The sequence below is a fragment of the Lepidochelys olivacea genome, assembly GCF_965140295.1.
Source record: "Lepidochelys olivacea isolate rLepOli2 genome assembly, chromosome: 11".
NCBI classification, from domain to species: domain Eukaryota; kingdom Metazoa; phylum Chordata; order Testudines; family Cheloniidae; genus Lepidochelys; species Lepidochelys olivacea.
In genome coordinates this window covers 45,972,740-45,989,376 of record NC_140421.1, presented here as the reverse complement: position 1 = coordinate 45,989,376, position 16,637 = coordinate 45,972,740, and the positions used below count along the sequence as shown (strand labels likewise).

The following is a 16,637-nucleotide window of genomic DNA, read 5'->3' as shown; positions in this document are numbered from 1 at the left end:
TGTTGGTGAGAGAGACAAGCTTTCAAGTTTCCACAGAGTTCTTGGACAGGGCTCTGTCCTTGGTCCCCTTAATTTCTCCCTCTACACCTTATCTCTGGGTCATCTCATCCACAAAAATAATTCAACTACCGTCTTTTTGCTGAAAACTCACAGATCTACATCTCTGCTCCAGACCTGTCTCCTCCTATTTGAACTAAAATCTTGAACTGTCTCTCTTCCTTCTCCTTGTGAATGTCTGGCCACCATCTCAATCAAAACATGGCTAAAACAGAACTCCCAACCTACCCCCCCCCCGCAAGCCTTCCAATCCCCATCACTCCTTTCTCAATTATTGTGACAGCTCCACCATCCTGCATGTCAGTCAGTGCCCTCTGGGCATCTCCTTCAGCTCAGCCCTTTCTCTAGGCTGTGTCTAAATATTGCAGATTTTTTCTGCTTAACATCTCTAAGATGCACCCTTTCCTATCCAACCTCTCCACTTAAACTCTCATCCAGGCTCTCACCTTACATCTCAATTACTGCAAGACTCTTTCCTCTGGCCTTGACAGGTGCAGTCTTGTCCCCATAGTCATTAAGACTGCTGCTGGGAAAAATAATTTTCCTAGCCTGTCACTTTGACCGTGTCATCCCTCTTTTTGCATCCCTGCACTGGCTCCCCCCTTCCTTATAGCACCAAACATAAGCTACTTGTCTTCAACTTCAGAGCCCTTTGTGACCTGTCTCCACTCTCTACCTATCATCTCTATCATTTGCTATCAAGATGGTGATTCCTGCCTCCCGTTGGCCTATGATGCCAGCCTCCATCCCCTGCTTGCTAAATTTGCAGTCACCTTTGTGCCTTCTCCCATGCTGCCCCTCATGCATGAGAGGAATTCCACATAAAAAATCCGCAAAGCCACTTCCTTGGTCTTCACATTTCTCCTTAAAACTTTCCTTTTCTATGATGCCTAGAAAACAACTTGACAACGGTTAGGCTACTGGTGTGCTGAGACCACTGCCTGTCATGCTGACCAGTACTGTCTCGCTATTTTCTTGTACTCCCCCATCCAACTGTGTCCATCTCTTGTCTTATACTTAGCTTGTAAGATGTTTGGGGTAGGGGGTCATCTTTTAGTTGTGTGTTTGTACAGTGCCTAGCAGCATGGGGCCTGGTCCATGACTAAGGCTCCTAGATGCTATAGTAATATACATAATAAATAATAACTAACTGGCTTCTTTTCAACATCTTCCGTTGCCATATTCTCTAACGTACGGGAGGAAGAAATGTGCTGTAACTAACAGATACAAAATAAGTGTCGGTTTCAGTTTTAGTTCAGATGTGCCAAATATCGAAAACGTGAAATCCAAATTTCTAATTTCAGGGGTAAACATTTTTACTCTTTGATGAACACTTTCACCGTGGCCAAGTCTAAACGGTAAACTTACATGGGTAGAACTATGTCGCTCAGGGGTGTGAAAAATCCACACCCTGAGCGCTGTAAAGACACCGCCTGCCGGCGTAGACAGCGCTGTCTCGGCAGGAGGGCTTCGCCTACAGGAGGGGCTCTCCCGTAGACATAGTAGCGTCTTTACGAAGCACTAGAGCAGTGCAGCTGCGCCGCTGCAGCATTTTAAGTGTAGAACTGCCCGAAGTCTGTTTGGAATTATGCCAATTTAATTACATGCATATACATGCCAGGGAACATCCTTGGACCCTATACAGTTGTAATGAATTTAATTAACATCACTGTTCCCCCCCACACTACAGCGGAAGAGTATTTATACAATAAGAATAAAAAAATGTGGTTAAACACTGTGGGCCTATCTCTCTCACCACTGCACACTCCAAAGGCCACTTACTGCAGCCCAGTTATTTTCATGGACAGGTATGGTACTGTTGCAATTACAGGGCCAAATTCAGACTTGGTATAACTGGACATGACTCTGTTGGCTTCAAAGGAGTCCTGCCTGCTTTACGTCAGGTCTGAATTTGACCCACAATCAACACTTGAAAAATCACGTCAGTGCCTTGTAACTCAACTTGTATGAGAATTTAGGGATATTATGGGAAATGGCTTAGCAACAAATTCATTAAGGCTCTTCCGAGTAATCAAAAATTATACATATTTATAAAAGTCATTTCTTCAGCAGTAACATTGTGGCACAGGGAAGCACTTATCACAACTGAAGTCTATGAACTTTAAGTGTTTATATCTATACATGTATATCAGTTCCATTATTCTCAAACACATTAATCTGTTCAAAGGAAGTTCACTCCATTTGTGGAGTAACTAAGTTGAGATATCTATGCACTGATACTTAATTGCGTATTAACCATTTTATACTATTAACCATTTTAACCAAATTAGCCATTTTATTTTTTTATTTCTCTTTGTCTTTCTCTTTCCTTTTTCCCTGCAATGTTGCTGGCATGTTCTTTAACATTTTACAGACAGACAAGTTGAATTAGCAATCCTGTGGGGGGGGGGGGTTCACTCGTTTTTGCATAGGAAGAAAAGGAAACCATAAGTAAGGAAAAAAGCAGGTTTTTTGCATTCCTGACAAAAATACCCAAACTTTTCAAGAATAGTCTCTCCATTATCCTCTCTCATCAACCAGGATGTAGGTAGAGGAAGTTCTGAAAATGTATAGCCATTTTTAGGAGAGGGGATTGGTAAATGTTTTTCAAAATGTCGGATTCTCTAGTGTCTAGAAAAGGAGTCTTATATGGAAGGACTCCTGGTTTCTACCTCCAGTTTTGACGTTGACTTGCTGTTGGACTGTAGCAAAGTCACTTACTCTTTCATATACTCATTTGCCTCAGTGTACCCATCTTAAAAGGGGCAGTTTACCTTCTTGTTAGGTTAATAGTGAGCTCTATTAAGGTTTGTGAAGTAGCCCCTCAACTTGTACACATTTTAATGTATTAAGATTAGAGGTTAGAAAAGCATTTGCAATGGCTCATCCATATCTAATGTATCTGTTATCCATTTCTTTAACTTTTGTTAGTACCCAGTAATATTGTTACAGTCCATTTGGAATTGGACTCAGGATGCTAAATTCAACCCTGGTATAAACAGAGGCAGGCCCACTGAAGTAAAGTAATGAGAGTTTTACTCATTTACACCAGAGCTAAATTTCATATTCAAATTCATTATAGAATTATCTATAACTATCAAAGACTAGTTTCAGAGTAGCAGCTGTGTTAGTCTGTATCCACAAAAAGAAAAGGAGTACTTGTGGCACCTTAGAGAGTTAACACATTTATTTGAGCGTAAGCTTTCATGAGCTACAGCTCTCTTCATCGGATGAATGCAGAGGAAAATACAGTGAGGAGATTTTATATACACAGAGAACATGAAACAATGGGTGTTACCATACACACTGTAATGAGAGTGATCAGGTAAGTAATAGCTGGTAATAGCTCACCTTACCTGATGCCTCTTGTTACAGTGTGTATGGTAACACCTATTGTTTCATGTTCTCTGTGTATATAAAATCTCCCCACTGTATTTTCCACTGCATGCATCCGATGAAGCTGTAACTCACGAAAGCTTATGCTCAAATAAGTTTGTTAGTCTCTATGGTATCAAAGACTAAAAAGAGTTAACAAACCCTACATAGATAACTAGGTAGAAGACATGCATATAGATATAACACCCAACTAGCCAAATATCAGGGTAACACCTGTCCTAGATATGCATTATGTATTAATTCTGTATACTTCGACACTGAAATATGAAGTTGAGCTTTTTCACTTTCCTAACTTTGCTAAAGCATTTCAACAGCAAGGTACATTTCATACTGGATTTCTATTTTATTTTTATCAACATTTTCATGGATTTGTTTTATAGATTTTTTTTTTTTATTTTAAGTTGTGCAAATTGCCTCTTTGAACTACTCTTGTTGACTACCTTTGGGCCAGGTCATGACTTCGGATGACAAATCAAGTTTTGGAGCAATGTATCCAAAAGTTACTAGAGAGAGATTCTGAACTGTAAGGAGTGCCACCTTTCCACTGATGTGCTAAATCAGTCTTCTATCCTTCTCTATGTGACTGTCTAGGATGATGATAAAGATCTTTTAATGGCTTTTTCTTTTTTTAGAGTAAAAAATAACTGAGCAAAATTCCTTCAATCAAATCAATTTTAACATCCAACACTGTAACTATTGCTGAGTATACAATAGCTGTTACTTTAGTCTTTTAGCCCGTAACTTGCAAGACATACATTTAATTGTAAAGTGACTATGTACAGCATCATAAAATTAAAAACAATTCTACTTTAATATGTCATATTAAATGCAGGAGATCATGTCACCTCTATTGTGGTCACATTTTTGTTTGTGATGACTTGAGATAAGATGTATATTTACTCAGTTGAGAGATTAATCACAAAATTTCCAAGACATGGTAGAAATGTATCTCTCAGTATGAACTGAGATTCGTCCCCTCACCTCCTGCTTGTAACTTGGTATTTAAGATCCCCCGAATTGTCCTGCATCCAACTATTAAGTACACAAAACTAATTATGGAGCTGGCTTTCCAGAATGAAGTGTTATCCATCAGTGTTTTGTTTTTATCAGTAGGGCCTTAGACATCTGAACATGGCTTCTCTCTCATTCTCTCCAAGAAGGCCTTCACCTAGCTAAGGTAATTACTCTGCTTAGCTGAGTCTCCTAATGAGGTGGTCTTAAGATTTCACTTTCCCGCTCTTCTCAGCTGTCTTTTCTTCCCTTTGCTAATTTTGTACCCCTCACCATGCATTCTTGGTGTCTCTGTATTCTTTTCCTTTAATGAGCTGGGTTTTTTTAGAAAATGTGACATTTCAACTTTTTACAAAAATGTCCCACTTTCTAACAAAAAACACAGAATACAAAGGCGGCTCCGGGACACCCACATTTCACAAAAGGGGGCTCCAAGGACTAAGTGTGATCCTGGGTTCTAATAGCATCTGGGCCGATGCCCCAGTGACCTTTGGGAAGACAACTGGCTCCCTGGTGCCCTAATCAAAACAGCTCTTTACAAAGCATAGGAGGGTGGGAGGAGGAGCACTCCTCCCTCCTGCACCACAGGGAGAGGAGTTTTGCATGGACGGCTCCTCTGAGTGCACGTCCTCAGTGCGTGAGTGAGGCCAAATTGTGCAAACTCAGTTGTATAGGGTGAACCCAGGACATGTAAGTCTGAGTGCAGTGAATGCAGGCTGAACGTCAGGGGAAAAAAGCCCTAGGGTGAAATCTGTGGCACTACTGAAGTCAATGACAAAACTCACCTGGACCAGTCAAATCTATTGGAGTGTGCAATAGCCCTTCCCAGGAGTGAAGCAGAAGCTGCAAATTGTAAGTCATTTCAAATAAACCTGCATGGGCAGGGAAATGGATAAGTTGACCTGCCTAGATCTTTTTCATCTCTATTTACTATGTGTATGATATGCAAATCCAAACAGAAATAGTTCTAATTAGCTAAATACGCCTCCGATTCTAGAATCCAATTCTGACACTAAATATAAGCCAAACATTCATACATAGATGAAAGCAACTTCAAAGCCAAGACTGAAACAATGGAGGTAAGAGACAACAGCATTTGAACTACTGAGCCCAAAGCGATACTTAATTAGTTTTTTCTCATGTCTTATTTCAAAATAAAAGCAGGATTCAGTAAGAGCTGCTCCTGGGGCTTAAGAAAAAAGGAGATTTAATCCTTAATTGCAGACAAGAATATAACAGACAAAAATATCCTCTGTACTTAGGAAAAGAGCACAGTCATATACTGTCCAGTAGTATGGGGTAGATTATAACTAGTCCCGCATAGGGGTAAGTACAGAAAAGGGCACAGAAGGACCTACCCAATTATTTCGGCACCACACAGGGGCTAGGCCGAGTTACAGCTCTTATATTCTCAGTGGGTCTTGTGCTGTCTGTAGCCACTAGGATGAGCAGCAGCTCTAGTCTTTCCAACACGGTCTGGGAAAAGAAAGGGCCTGGGCAGAGTCGCAGCCTTCAGCTCCAGCTGGTGGAATTGGGCTGTCGTGGGGGTGGAGGGAGCATATGCTGCATTCTTCTAAATCTTAGGGGTGTAGCAGAGGTCACTCTGGCCTGAGGTACTTGAGTGCTCCTGGAGGTGTTGAACTAAATGCTGTATTGATTTATCCCCTGTCCAAATTCATTGATTTCAGTGGGCTTGGACCAGATGCAAGAATTATGCCTCCAGGAATGCCAGCAGGGCAGCCTTACAATGGGGCTGTCACTTTACAGCCACATCTCACCTTATGTCTAGATTTTATACAATGATTCCTGTAGTATCTAGGATGAAACACTTCTAAATATATGGACATTTTATACATTATGAAATCATCTAGGCTCTTAAACAGTGTGCAAGTGACCAGTTTCTTATTTAATATTAAATATATGCTATAAATACAAATAAAATAATCTTCTGTATATATTCTGCATGTGAATATGATTTGTGTTTATCTGCTTTGCACAGATGAATACTCAGAAGGTATTTCTAAAAGTGGTAGTTAATGGTGATGTGACTCCGAGGGATTGAAAACAATATATAGTTAACTAAAACCCATTTGAAGAAATGTAATTTAATGATTCTAGAAGCCAAAAAAGCCAGATCCTACTCTATTGGGTAGACAAACACTCGTCTATCTTATTCTACTGGATATGGGAATTAAAACATTACTTTAACTGTTCAATCAGGATTTTAAACATGTTCTCTAAGTATTTAGAAAGATGGAAGGAAACATTAATCTAAATGGGGATGGGCGTAGGGCGTGTGTGTATATACAACACACCCTCTCTCTGGGTGGAGTGATTATTTGAATTGGGAACCTTTCCAAAATTTAAATAGTTGACAGAACCTTGCCTGACAACATGCTAATAACCTCTTGCTAGTTTCCTGGAAGTTCGCAGTCAGTTTGTTATAGCTTTGTTCCTTATTAAGAATAATGAAAATGACAAATCTAGGGAATATTTTAAATCCTGGCTAAAGCAGTATGTCAGTTAGCATTTGAGGCACAGGATTTACTACTTGTTGGCTGAGGTGATTGGCAATGGGATACGGAATCTTTCATTTCAGTCATCTGTTAAATCCAGCGATGGAAAACTGTCATAATCTGATGGTGATTGGTGACCTGTGTGAAATGGTTTTGTGTTTTCAGCCTCGTGTTCACAGGGATGGATGACAAAAAAATATCCTCACAGGTGGCCACTGTCATAGACAGTCTGAGCAGAGAAGCTAGGGATTGAATGGGCACGGAGACTGAACTGTCCACTCACGCCTAGAAGGCCGTCAGTCTCTTCAGGGCAGTGTGGAGAAGCTTGCATTACTGATGCTTGTCCTATACCTTCTCTTTAGAGAAACAGAAGACTTGAGTTTCCAGGATTGGCACATTTTGCCAGCACTAAATTTACACAAACACATTTAGAAAATAAAATACTACATGCATCGAGGGTGCATAAACACAAGGCATCAGCTATTTTCTATGGATAAAACACAATAGAAATATAGCCACTGTTTTGGGTGAAGATTATACCATGTAGTTCTATAAATATTATTGTTTTTAAACATTTCATGCTGTTTTTATCACTTATCACATGTTTTTAAAGGCCTGAGCCTACAGCATACTGAAGACTTCTCTTTAATGGGAGTCGAAAGCACAGCACCTTTCAGAACGCGCACTACACCTCATAGCATCTGGACTCTTCATACAGACAACACAAGTGATAGACTATTCTTATGTAGCCTGAGTCCATGAATAGCCAATAGATGTTTCATTTCAGATTGTTAGCACCTCTAACAACTTTCCCTATTATTATTTGTCTATTTCAGGGGGCGGGGAGGAGTATACTTTATAAATATTCATTTGTGATGTTATTTCCATGTATTGGCTTTCTGCAGATGTGAATGATTACTACAGCTGTATTAAAATTTTGAAGTAGATGGTGAATGATTTAAAACCACTTCCTTTGGTAATATTTTATCAATTCAAAAATGTTTAGAGTACCCCTCTCATAAACCTGGCCCTCTGACTTTTGGTCAATTTGAATGTTAAATATGGTTTGCTTGTGTTGTGTAATTCTAAAATAGTTTTTATGGCTATTTTGAAGTATATAACCAAATATTTAACAACACTTCTTTTCCCTTTATCTCAGTGATCTTAAATTCAAAGATTTACTGCCCTACATTTCTGGGAAATACGCCAACTATTGTCTATGCTCTCTAGTATCAAGTGCCTGTTCATATTTTATATACACTTTTAGGTTTGTGAGTTATGCTCATACATACACTTTGTCAATGAAGGGTTCAATCCTGTGCTCAGCACCCCTTTAGCATCCACACACAGAATGATGGTAGAACAAAACCCTGGTTGTTGTATACATAAATTGCAAGGGCCAAATTTTGAAAATAACTCTGCACCCACAATTGGGCTTTCAAAAGAGCTCAGCGTCCATTTAGGGATCTAAATAAATGGCCAGATTTTCAAATTAGCTCAGCACATTGGGTGCTGATTTTTCTTGAAAATCTGGCCAATGGGAGTTGAGCGCTTTTGAAACTCTTCTCCTTACATAGGTGTCTAATTGAGAACTGGACTCGAAAAATTTGGCTCCAATTGTGGGTGCTGAGCACTTGAAAATCTGGCTCCAGGTGCACATCTGTTAGAAACTGAAAGTCAGGCGATGGCAACCAGCACTGCTTACCTGGGAAGAAAATATCCACTAAATACACTGCATTTATCTACGTTTGAGGCATATGCTCCTTTTTTCATTTAAGTTAAGCTAATATCTATCAGCCTGTTGTATTTTACTGGCTTGGGAGTATTGGGCCATATCCTGCAAAAATAGCCAAATAGCCAAAAATAGCCAAAATAGCTATGGACTTCAGTGCAGGCCTTATGTAAGGCCTGAGGATGTGATTTAGTAGTCCATCCGTGTACAGCAAAGCATTTTAAACATAGGATTAACTTTAGACAAAAATCTCATTGCTTTCAATGGGACTTATACACATGAAAGAATTTAAGCATGTGCTTAACTGCTTCAGTGATGAGGGATGGACTTAAGTTTGCGCTAAAGTGATTTGCTGAAATAGGTTCTGAAACACCGTGCCCAGTGTCACTGAGGACAGCTGCGGGTCTTGTGATATAAATTACATTTTTAAAGCTACTTTTAAGAGTTTCTCTGTAGTTTAGCTGATTCCTGCTTGGCTGTGATGGGAAGGTACCAAACCAGCACTAAGTATAAAGATAAAAAATATGTATATGTTTAAGAAATGTATTATGAGCTTAAGTTGAACAGTTTTAATTTTAAATTTTTCTGGGAAAGTAATATACAAAACTGTGCTTTTATATATCCTATAATCTGCGTCTTTTCATGCAAGTCTTCCTCTGGGCTTTTGTCTTTGTGTCTTGTATCATGTCCTCTCTATGTGCTTGTGTTTAGTAAGCCATAATATGACTAATCCTAAATGCAGGCCTGGCCTTTGAGTCTCCGCTAATATTTGGAACCTAGAAATGTCAAGGCTAATCTCATCTTGTATTTTAAAAAATTAAGTATCTAACCGTTTTCTATGGAAAACTATTCTTGTAAATGCAAACTGGCAGTCAGACTAATGTCAACTGATCAATAGAGTTGAAAGTTTCTCAGTGTGGTTTTCCTCCTCCCCCCCCACCCCCCCGATGATAGCAGTTTATTCATGTAGCTCTGACACCTACACTGCCTAGGCTACTGCTGATGATATTAGGGTCACCTCTGTCCCCACCAAGGGGCTGGATGGCTGCTTATAGGTGTGTTTTCTCCTCTGCTCAGCAGTCATCTCTGGTCTCAATAGCACAAGAGGCAGTAAGGTCTAATAAACTAACCAGATGATGGAGAGCAGCAGACTCCTACGTTCTGATTGGCTCTCACAAATGCCCTCTGCAGCTTCAGTCAAGTCATTTGATCTCTCTACTTTGGGATCCCCAACCGTAAAATGAAACACCACCACCTACCGACCAGTCTCAGAGGAGGTCTGGATGATTGACTCATGGGTGTAAAATGATACATAAGAGCATTGCATTAAAACCTTTAGGTCCCCCAGTTTATACCGGAAATTATGCCATGAATAATCTTATCTAAATATTGGCAGCTATGCATTGACCCCCTATAGTGAGTAAAAAAGCTCTATATTCAACTTGTATAACGGAAATGAGGGAAGTGGTTCTCAAGATTATGGTGGAACCTCAGGGGTATCCTCCCCAGTGAAATTATTTTGAAAATCCCTCCTATTTGATGCAATTTGGGACATTCCAAACAAACAAATTGCTCTTCAGAAATATTTTTATGATCTCAGGGTTAAGTCTCTGGTAATGATGATTTAGCAGTTTCCTGAGAGCCCAGGAAATCACCCCAAAAATCAATTAAGTTTGATGGCAGAAATTTAACAAGGGTTCTTGAGATTTCCCGCTCTAGGATATCACTGCCCTGTGTATATTCCCTCTGTGATTTGATGTGTATAATACCTTACAATACACATGTATTTGTTTCTTTTAGAAGATAAAGGGAAAGTGAAAACCGGTGGTTCTAGTCAGCCGTCAAATACTGAAGTGGGCCTGTTCCTTCCCAAACCTGGAGCTATAACATTAGCACCTATAACATCAACATCATCCTCTAACAGCACAAATGGAGCAACTAGCACAGTTTCTGAATCTGAAGAGGAAAAAGCCAAAAAACTACTTTACTGTTCACTATGCAAAGTGGCTGTGAACTCCCTATCACAGCTAGAAGCACACAACACAGGTGAGTTCCTACAACATGAAAGTATGTGACTGTATGTCATTTTAAAAAAAATAAACCACTATAGAGTTAAAATCCTTTATATTCTCAGACACAAGAGCTTTTAAATACCTATTTTTGAAGATATCCTTTACACAGTCCCCTAAGGTCTAGACCGATGATTTCACCAAACTTCCTACAGCCCATGATACCCAACTGTACTTTGTCCTGACTCCAGAGGTGCTTCCAACTAACATGAAGTTTTCAACTTCATTGTAAATTCTGTACTTCTTCAAGTTCCAATATATAATATATTTATTCTTATCATGCCTAGTTAAATGCTGCTGTTGGTAAAATATAGTTTTTATGTAATATCTTGAGGATTCACTTTTCTAGATTTGATGTCAGAGGCTTTGAACAGTGGAGACTAGATGCTTATAAAGTATATGTTGCCTCTAAATCTATCTTTCCTTACCTCAAGAGAAATATTAAGTCCAGGAATCCCTTCTTTTGTAGCTCTTTGAGAGAGGAAGGAAGGAAGGAACATCTATCCTCCCTCTTCCCACATAAAATTGGATGAATGGTAAACTCCAAAAGACTTTTGTGGTGCAGCCTTTGCTTGGCATCCTCCCTCCTGGACTGCAGGTCTCAGGAGGGTCAGGACCCCAACAATCACATTGATTCTGGAGACATACATCATTAAGATCAGGATTTCTTGTGGATCCTCATTCTTCATGGATTCCTACACTTAAAGCCAGGGGGTCAAATCCTGGCCCCATTGAAGTCAATGGCAAAAGTTTCACTGAGTTAGAGGAACCAAAATTTCACCCAGGATCTCTTCCTCCATACTCCTTACACTCCTCAATTAGCTTCCATCCATATTTTCTTTTGGTTTACGGGGCCACAGGTCTCTAACTCCTCCACTGAGGAGCCACTGAATACGAAGAGATAGTTAGTGCTGTTTTAAATAGGATTTCCCAATTCCTGTTTATATGCAGATTTTAGTATCCTCCATGGCCATACCCCCTTATTCCCACATGACCCATTTGCAGAATAGAAAATTACAATAACCTGGATCATGAGATAGAGAGGGAAATGTTCCAATGTGTCCCTCTTTCCTTTCTGCACAAACTCTCAAACTTCTTTTATGGTTATACTTCTTTTGCTCTCCTCTGTACCATGCAATAGTGAAGTGTGTAGTACAGTGATCAAAGTCAAGATGATGCATAATCTAAACATGTGTGTGGAGTATTTGACCATTCTATTTCCTAAACAAACATTTCATGTTATGGAAAATCTAAAAAGGGATGGAAACTGCAGCAATGCTCTAAAATAAGTTTATCATGATTTGTGGCTTAAGAAAAAAACATTCCATCTTTTTTAATCCTTATGCATCTAATTGTCCATTAGGTTCCAAACACAAGACAATGGTGGAAGCGCGGAATGGTGCAGGTCCCATTAAATCTTACCCTAGACTTGGATCCAGGCTGAAGATTCAGAATGGCAGTAAGGGCTCAGGACTGCAGAACAAGACATTTCATTGTGAAATCTGTGATGTCCATGTCAATTCAGAAATTCAGCTTAAACAGGTACCTCAGAAGCTTTTGCCTGAGTGCTAGTGGCTTTGTGCACTTGCAGCTTGGATCACAGGATCCTGTGTATTTGATTAATTTCTAGTTCTTTATGTGATTTACTCCAAACTGTTGGGCATTATTTAGCAAGACACAACTACTTAGATCATTGCTGCATCCCTTAAGCCTTAATTGTCTCACAGTGTCTTTGACAAGGGACTTGGTACATGCAGCCAAAAAATCAGTTCCAAAAAGAAGAAAACCATGAGATCTCTAAACTTCTTCTTAATGTGTACTTTTTTTTATTTCAGCACATTTCCAGCAGAAGGCACAAGGACAGAGTGGCAGGGAAGCCTATGAAACCTAAATATAGCCCTTACAACAAACTTCAGCGCAGCCCAAGTATTTTAGCAGTAAGTACTGTTACTATGCAGCATCACTGCTGTATATGTGAGTTTGTGACCTTGGGATTCCCACTGCAAAGAGAATAGGAGTGTGACAGGAGTGGAAAGCTTGTGAGTATCTCCCCCTGCAGGCTGAATCTGTATTAGCATCAGATTTGAAGATGGTTCTGTATTCTGTCTGCCTACTCAAAGGCGAAATAGCACTCCGGAGTTATTTACTGCTAGAAGGGAGGGAATGAACAATGGGCTGTGGAATGGATTGTGTGTCTAGTGGAAAGGTGTGAACTCTTCTGTTTTTAGTACACTCCCTCTCTTTAAAGGGCACACGCTGCCTAGCTGAGCATTTAAGAAAACATGATGTTATGAGGGATGTAGCCCGGGAGAAGGGCTTAAGGTGTAAAGCTAAAAACATACTGACTTATCTCACACAAACAACAAAGTAAAGTGTGCACTGTATAAGGCTGGTGTGGGAGAGTTGTGAGGCGTTTAGGAGCATTAATTGCTAATTATCAAGGTATTTATCCCATATTTATGCCTGGGCTACTAAATCACTATTTCCTGCCTTGGTCCCCAGAGCCCCTCAGCCCTGAATATCCCCTTTCTTTACTCCGGGGTTCCTCCTCACCAGGATCCCCCATAACACCCCCTTGCTGGTTTCTCTAGCCTCAGGGCAGGCTGCTCACAGCTCAGCTGGACTCTGGCTCAGGAAAAGTTGCGTGCACTCTCTTCACTAGTTAAGTCATCCTGCGACGGTCGCTGTCCTGGGTTCATTAGAGAGCAGTGTGCAGAACACACTCACCAAAAGTACTTTTCTGTGTTGGAACTAAAGAGATGCAAATACTCCTGTCCAAAAGTGAGACACTGTCCAAAAAGCATATGAGACCCCTGCAGAAGTTGAAATATTAATGTTTCTTTGTAATCCTATAGTCTAATGAAAATGCTTCAGGCTTTCTCTAACAGTCCCTGTTCACTAGCTTTGGGTCACACTAATCTTGCTCACTTCTATAAAGCATTATATTTTTATCTCTTGGGTTTAAGACCGACAGTAATAGAGCCAGGATGTAAGTATCTCTCCTCCCACCCACAAATACTTAACCTTGAAACACACCAACCCACAAGTGGAGTTATATGGTATAGATTTCATGGGTAATTTTACAATACCCATGCCAGATTTGTTGGGGATCTCAAATTGAGCTTTTTTCAAAAATTAGCCTTGGAGACTAGAAAATATGCTGAAAGGAACAAGTCTGCATTAGCAGAGAAAATTAGATGAACTGATGGGTGTTTCCCATCTCTGACTTCTGCCTTTTTCTACACCTCATTTTTATAGTTGAAAAGAAATGAGGAAAATGCACCTTTCTATTTTGTAGAGTCCTGTCGAAGTCATGATCATGATCCTTTTTTCCCAACCTTGAGTTTCATGATGATAATTATTATAATTTACAGATATTCACTCTTGTAATTACCTTTAACCCTCCCTCACTGGAGCACCCACACCTACTCCCTGTGGATTTGTGTGTACTTAAATGCGCAGTTTGTTTGTTTAAATTGTCCTGTGTGTCAGAAGACAGTGTGGATACAATTTTCAAAATTGCTGATGTAAGGTTTCCCATTTGGTAGGTACGATATGCACCTGCATTTTTTACACCAGCAAAATTAATTGCAGGTGGATATTGGAGTACTTGTTCTTGTGCTTTCCTGATTTGCACCTGTAGTCAGGCAGTTAACGTTACGAGCACTGAAATTTTCACCCACAGTTCAGATGCAGGTGTGAAAATGCCAGTGCAAATTTTGCAGTTGAACATGTGGTCTAATATCTCTCCTGTAAAGCATCCTGTGTTAATTTGCCCTTTTGGCTACAAGCAAACATCTCAAACACCTGCTATTAGAAATGGTTAAAATTGGAGCAAACGAAATACAGTAATTATAAATCAGGTGTGAAGTACTAAGAAGCAATTGAAAACAGCTATTATTCATGCTATCCAGAACGATAAAAAGCTTAATGAACACTTTGCCAGGGTTAATGTTTCTACTCATTGTAAAAATGGTGGCAGGAACAGTATTTACATTTCTTTTTTTTCTTTTTTTCAGGCAAAACTTGCATTCCAAAAAGATATGATTAAGCCCTTAGCACCTGCTTTCCTTTCATCTTCTCTTGCTGCAGCTGCAGCTGTGTCATCTGCTCTGTCCCTCCCTCCCCGTCCTTCTGCCTCTTTGTTCCAGGCACCTGCAATCCCACCAGCTCTCCTAAGGCCGGGCCACGGTCCCATACGTGCGACTCCTGCATCGATCCTTTTTGCACCATACTAATTTCGTAGTGATGATAAGATAACTATGGCCAGTAGAAGGGGGAAAAAGGAAGCAAAGCAAGCAAGGATTTGATTTTAAAATGTCTCTCTCTTTTCTAATGCCATGCAGTGTGACACCCCCCCAACAGTCCAAGTCACAGAATTTTTCATGGACAGGTACTGTATTCTAGAAGCCTAGACAACGTCTCTCTCTCTCTTTTTAAATTCAAATAATTTGTCTAAGAATGGTTTACCAAAAGCTTAATGGCTCATGAAAAGCTAGCATCAAGATTCATGCATCTGTTTGTTGGTTGGGGTTTTTTTAATATGTACATGATGCACCTTGGAAACAAGGAACACAGAATATTTCCTGACTCACTTGAAAACTAGGGTCTTCCTCACTCACACATATGTAAATAGGTCCTGGAATCCGACTGGGTATATTCTAGTGTGAAAAAGGTAGATTAACCAAGTGCTTAATTGTGGATAACATCTTAATAACCTATTGCATCCTTTTCTTTTCAGTGTGCTCTTGTTGACAGGAATTGTGTACTGTTTTAGACTGCAGTACTGCTGTATCTTGTGTAGTACTAGAAATGTATTGCCTGTCTGAGTTAGACATTTTTAGTTGCTGTGCAAATGTTTGGAAGCAATGCAGCTTTGAAGCCTTTTTTTAATTCATGTATTTCTCTTGCTTCATGTTTTAGTTAGAAAGATTAAAAATAGAAAGCCATAAAACATATAGTTAAGATTACTACTTGTTTACTATTTTCATTTTAACTTATTTTGTAGTTTCCTCACTGGTGTTGCTAAGCAATGTTAAACATAAAAAAAAGCAAGCTTTTCAATTGCACATTACCACAGCTCACTTGCATTGTTCAAGAAGACAATGGGCCATGTATTTATACGTAAATATTCTTTTTCTTCATTTCTAAACTTGTTTCCTTTGTAACAATGCTGCATAATGTTGTGGCTCCCTAATGCAATAATGTACAGAACATACAGTATTTATAATTGACTGACTGTCTTTTCTGTTTACTGACTATAGTTCTGCCCTCCCTCATCCCTACCCCCTTTTATAAAGGTAATATCAATATGCAGTACTCAGACTGAAGTCTTTGTGCGATATTGAGGGCAACAAATATAATAAAGGAATAAAATAGAGTTAACTCTTTTAGAACATCTTTATCTGCAATCCGTAAATAGTAAAATGTCTGTGTATTTTTTTAAATGTATCTTTTCAATAAAATAACATGAAAAAATATAAGCACTTCTTGTGTTGTTTTTTTAATGGGCAAAAAAAATTGCATGGAACAAATAGATACACTAAGGCAGTGGTTCACAACCTTTCCAGACTACTGATCCCCTTTCCAGAGTCTGATTTGTCTTGCGTACCCCAAGTTTCACCTCACTTAAAAACTACTTGCTTACAAAATCAGACATAAAAATACAAAAATATCACACCACACTATTAGCGAAAAATTGCTTACTTTATGATTTTTACCATATCATTATAAAATCAATTGAAATATAAATATTGTACTTACATTTCAGTGTATAGAGAGCAGTATAAACAAGTCAGTCTGTATGAAATTTTAACTTGTACTGACTTTTCTAGTGCTTTTTATGTAGCCTGTTGT

The 16,637-nt window shown here is 39.3% G+C and overlaps 1 protein-coding gene across 12 annotated transcripts in view; it reads left to right on the top strand.

Moving 5' to 3' along the window:
* Window positions 1–16,210, top strand: part of ZNF385B (zinc finger protein 385B) — a 305,083-nt gene extending 288,873 nt beyond the window's left edge. For all 12 annotated transcript variants that reach the window (XM_084643003.1, XM_084643011.1, XM_084643008.1 and 9 more), the window contains 4 exons: window positions 10,513–10,758; window positions 12,145–12,323; window positions 12,617–12,718; window positions 14,801–16,210. In XM_084643003.1, coding sequence (XP_084499129.1) covers window positions 10,513–10,758; window positions 12,145–12,323; window positions 12,617–12,718; window positions 14,801–15,019 — 746 coding nt within the window. In that variant the 3' untranslated portion in view covers window positions 15,020–16,210. The remainder of the gene's footprint in view (window positions 1–10,512; window positions 10,759–12,144; window positions 12,324–12,616; window positions 12,719–14,800) is intronic.
* Window positions 16,211–16,637: the final 427 nt, after the last annotated feature.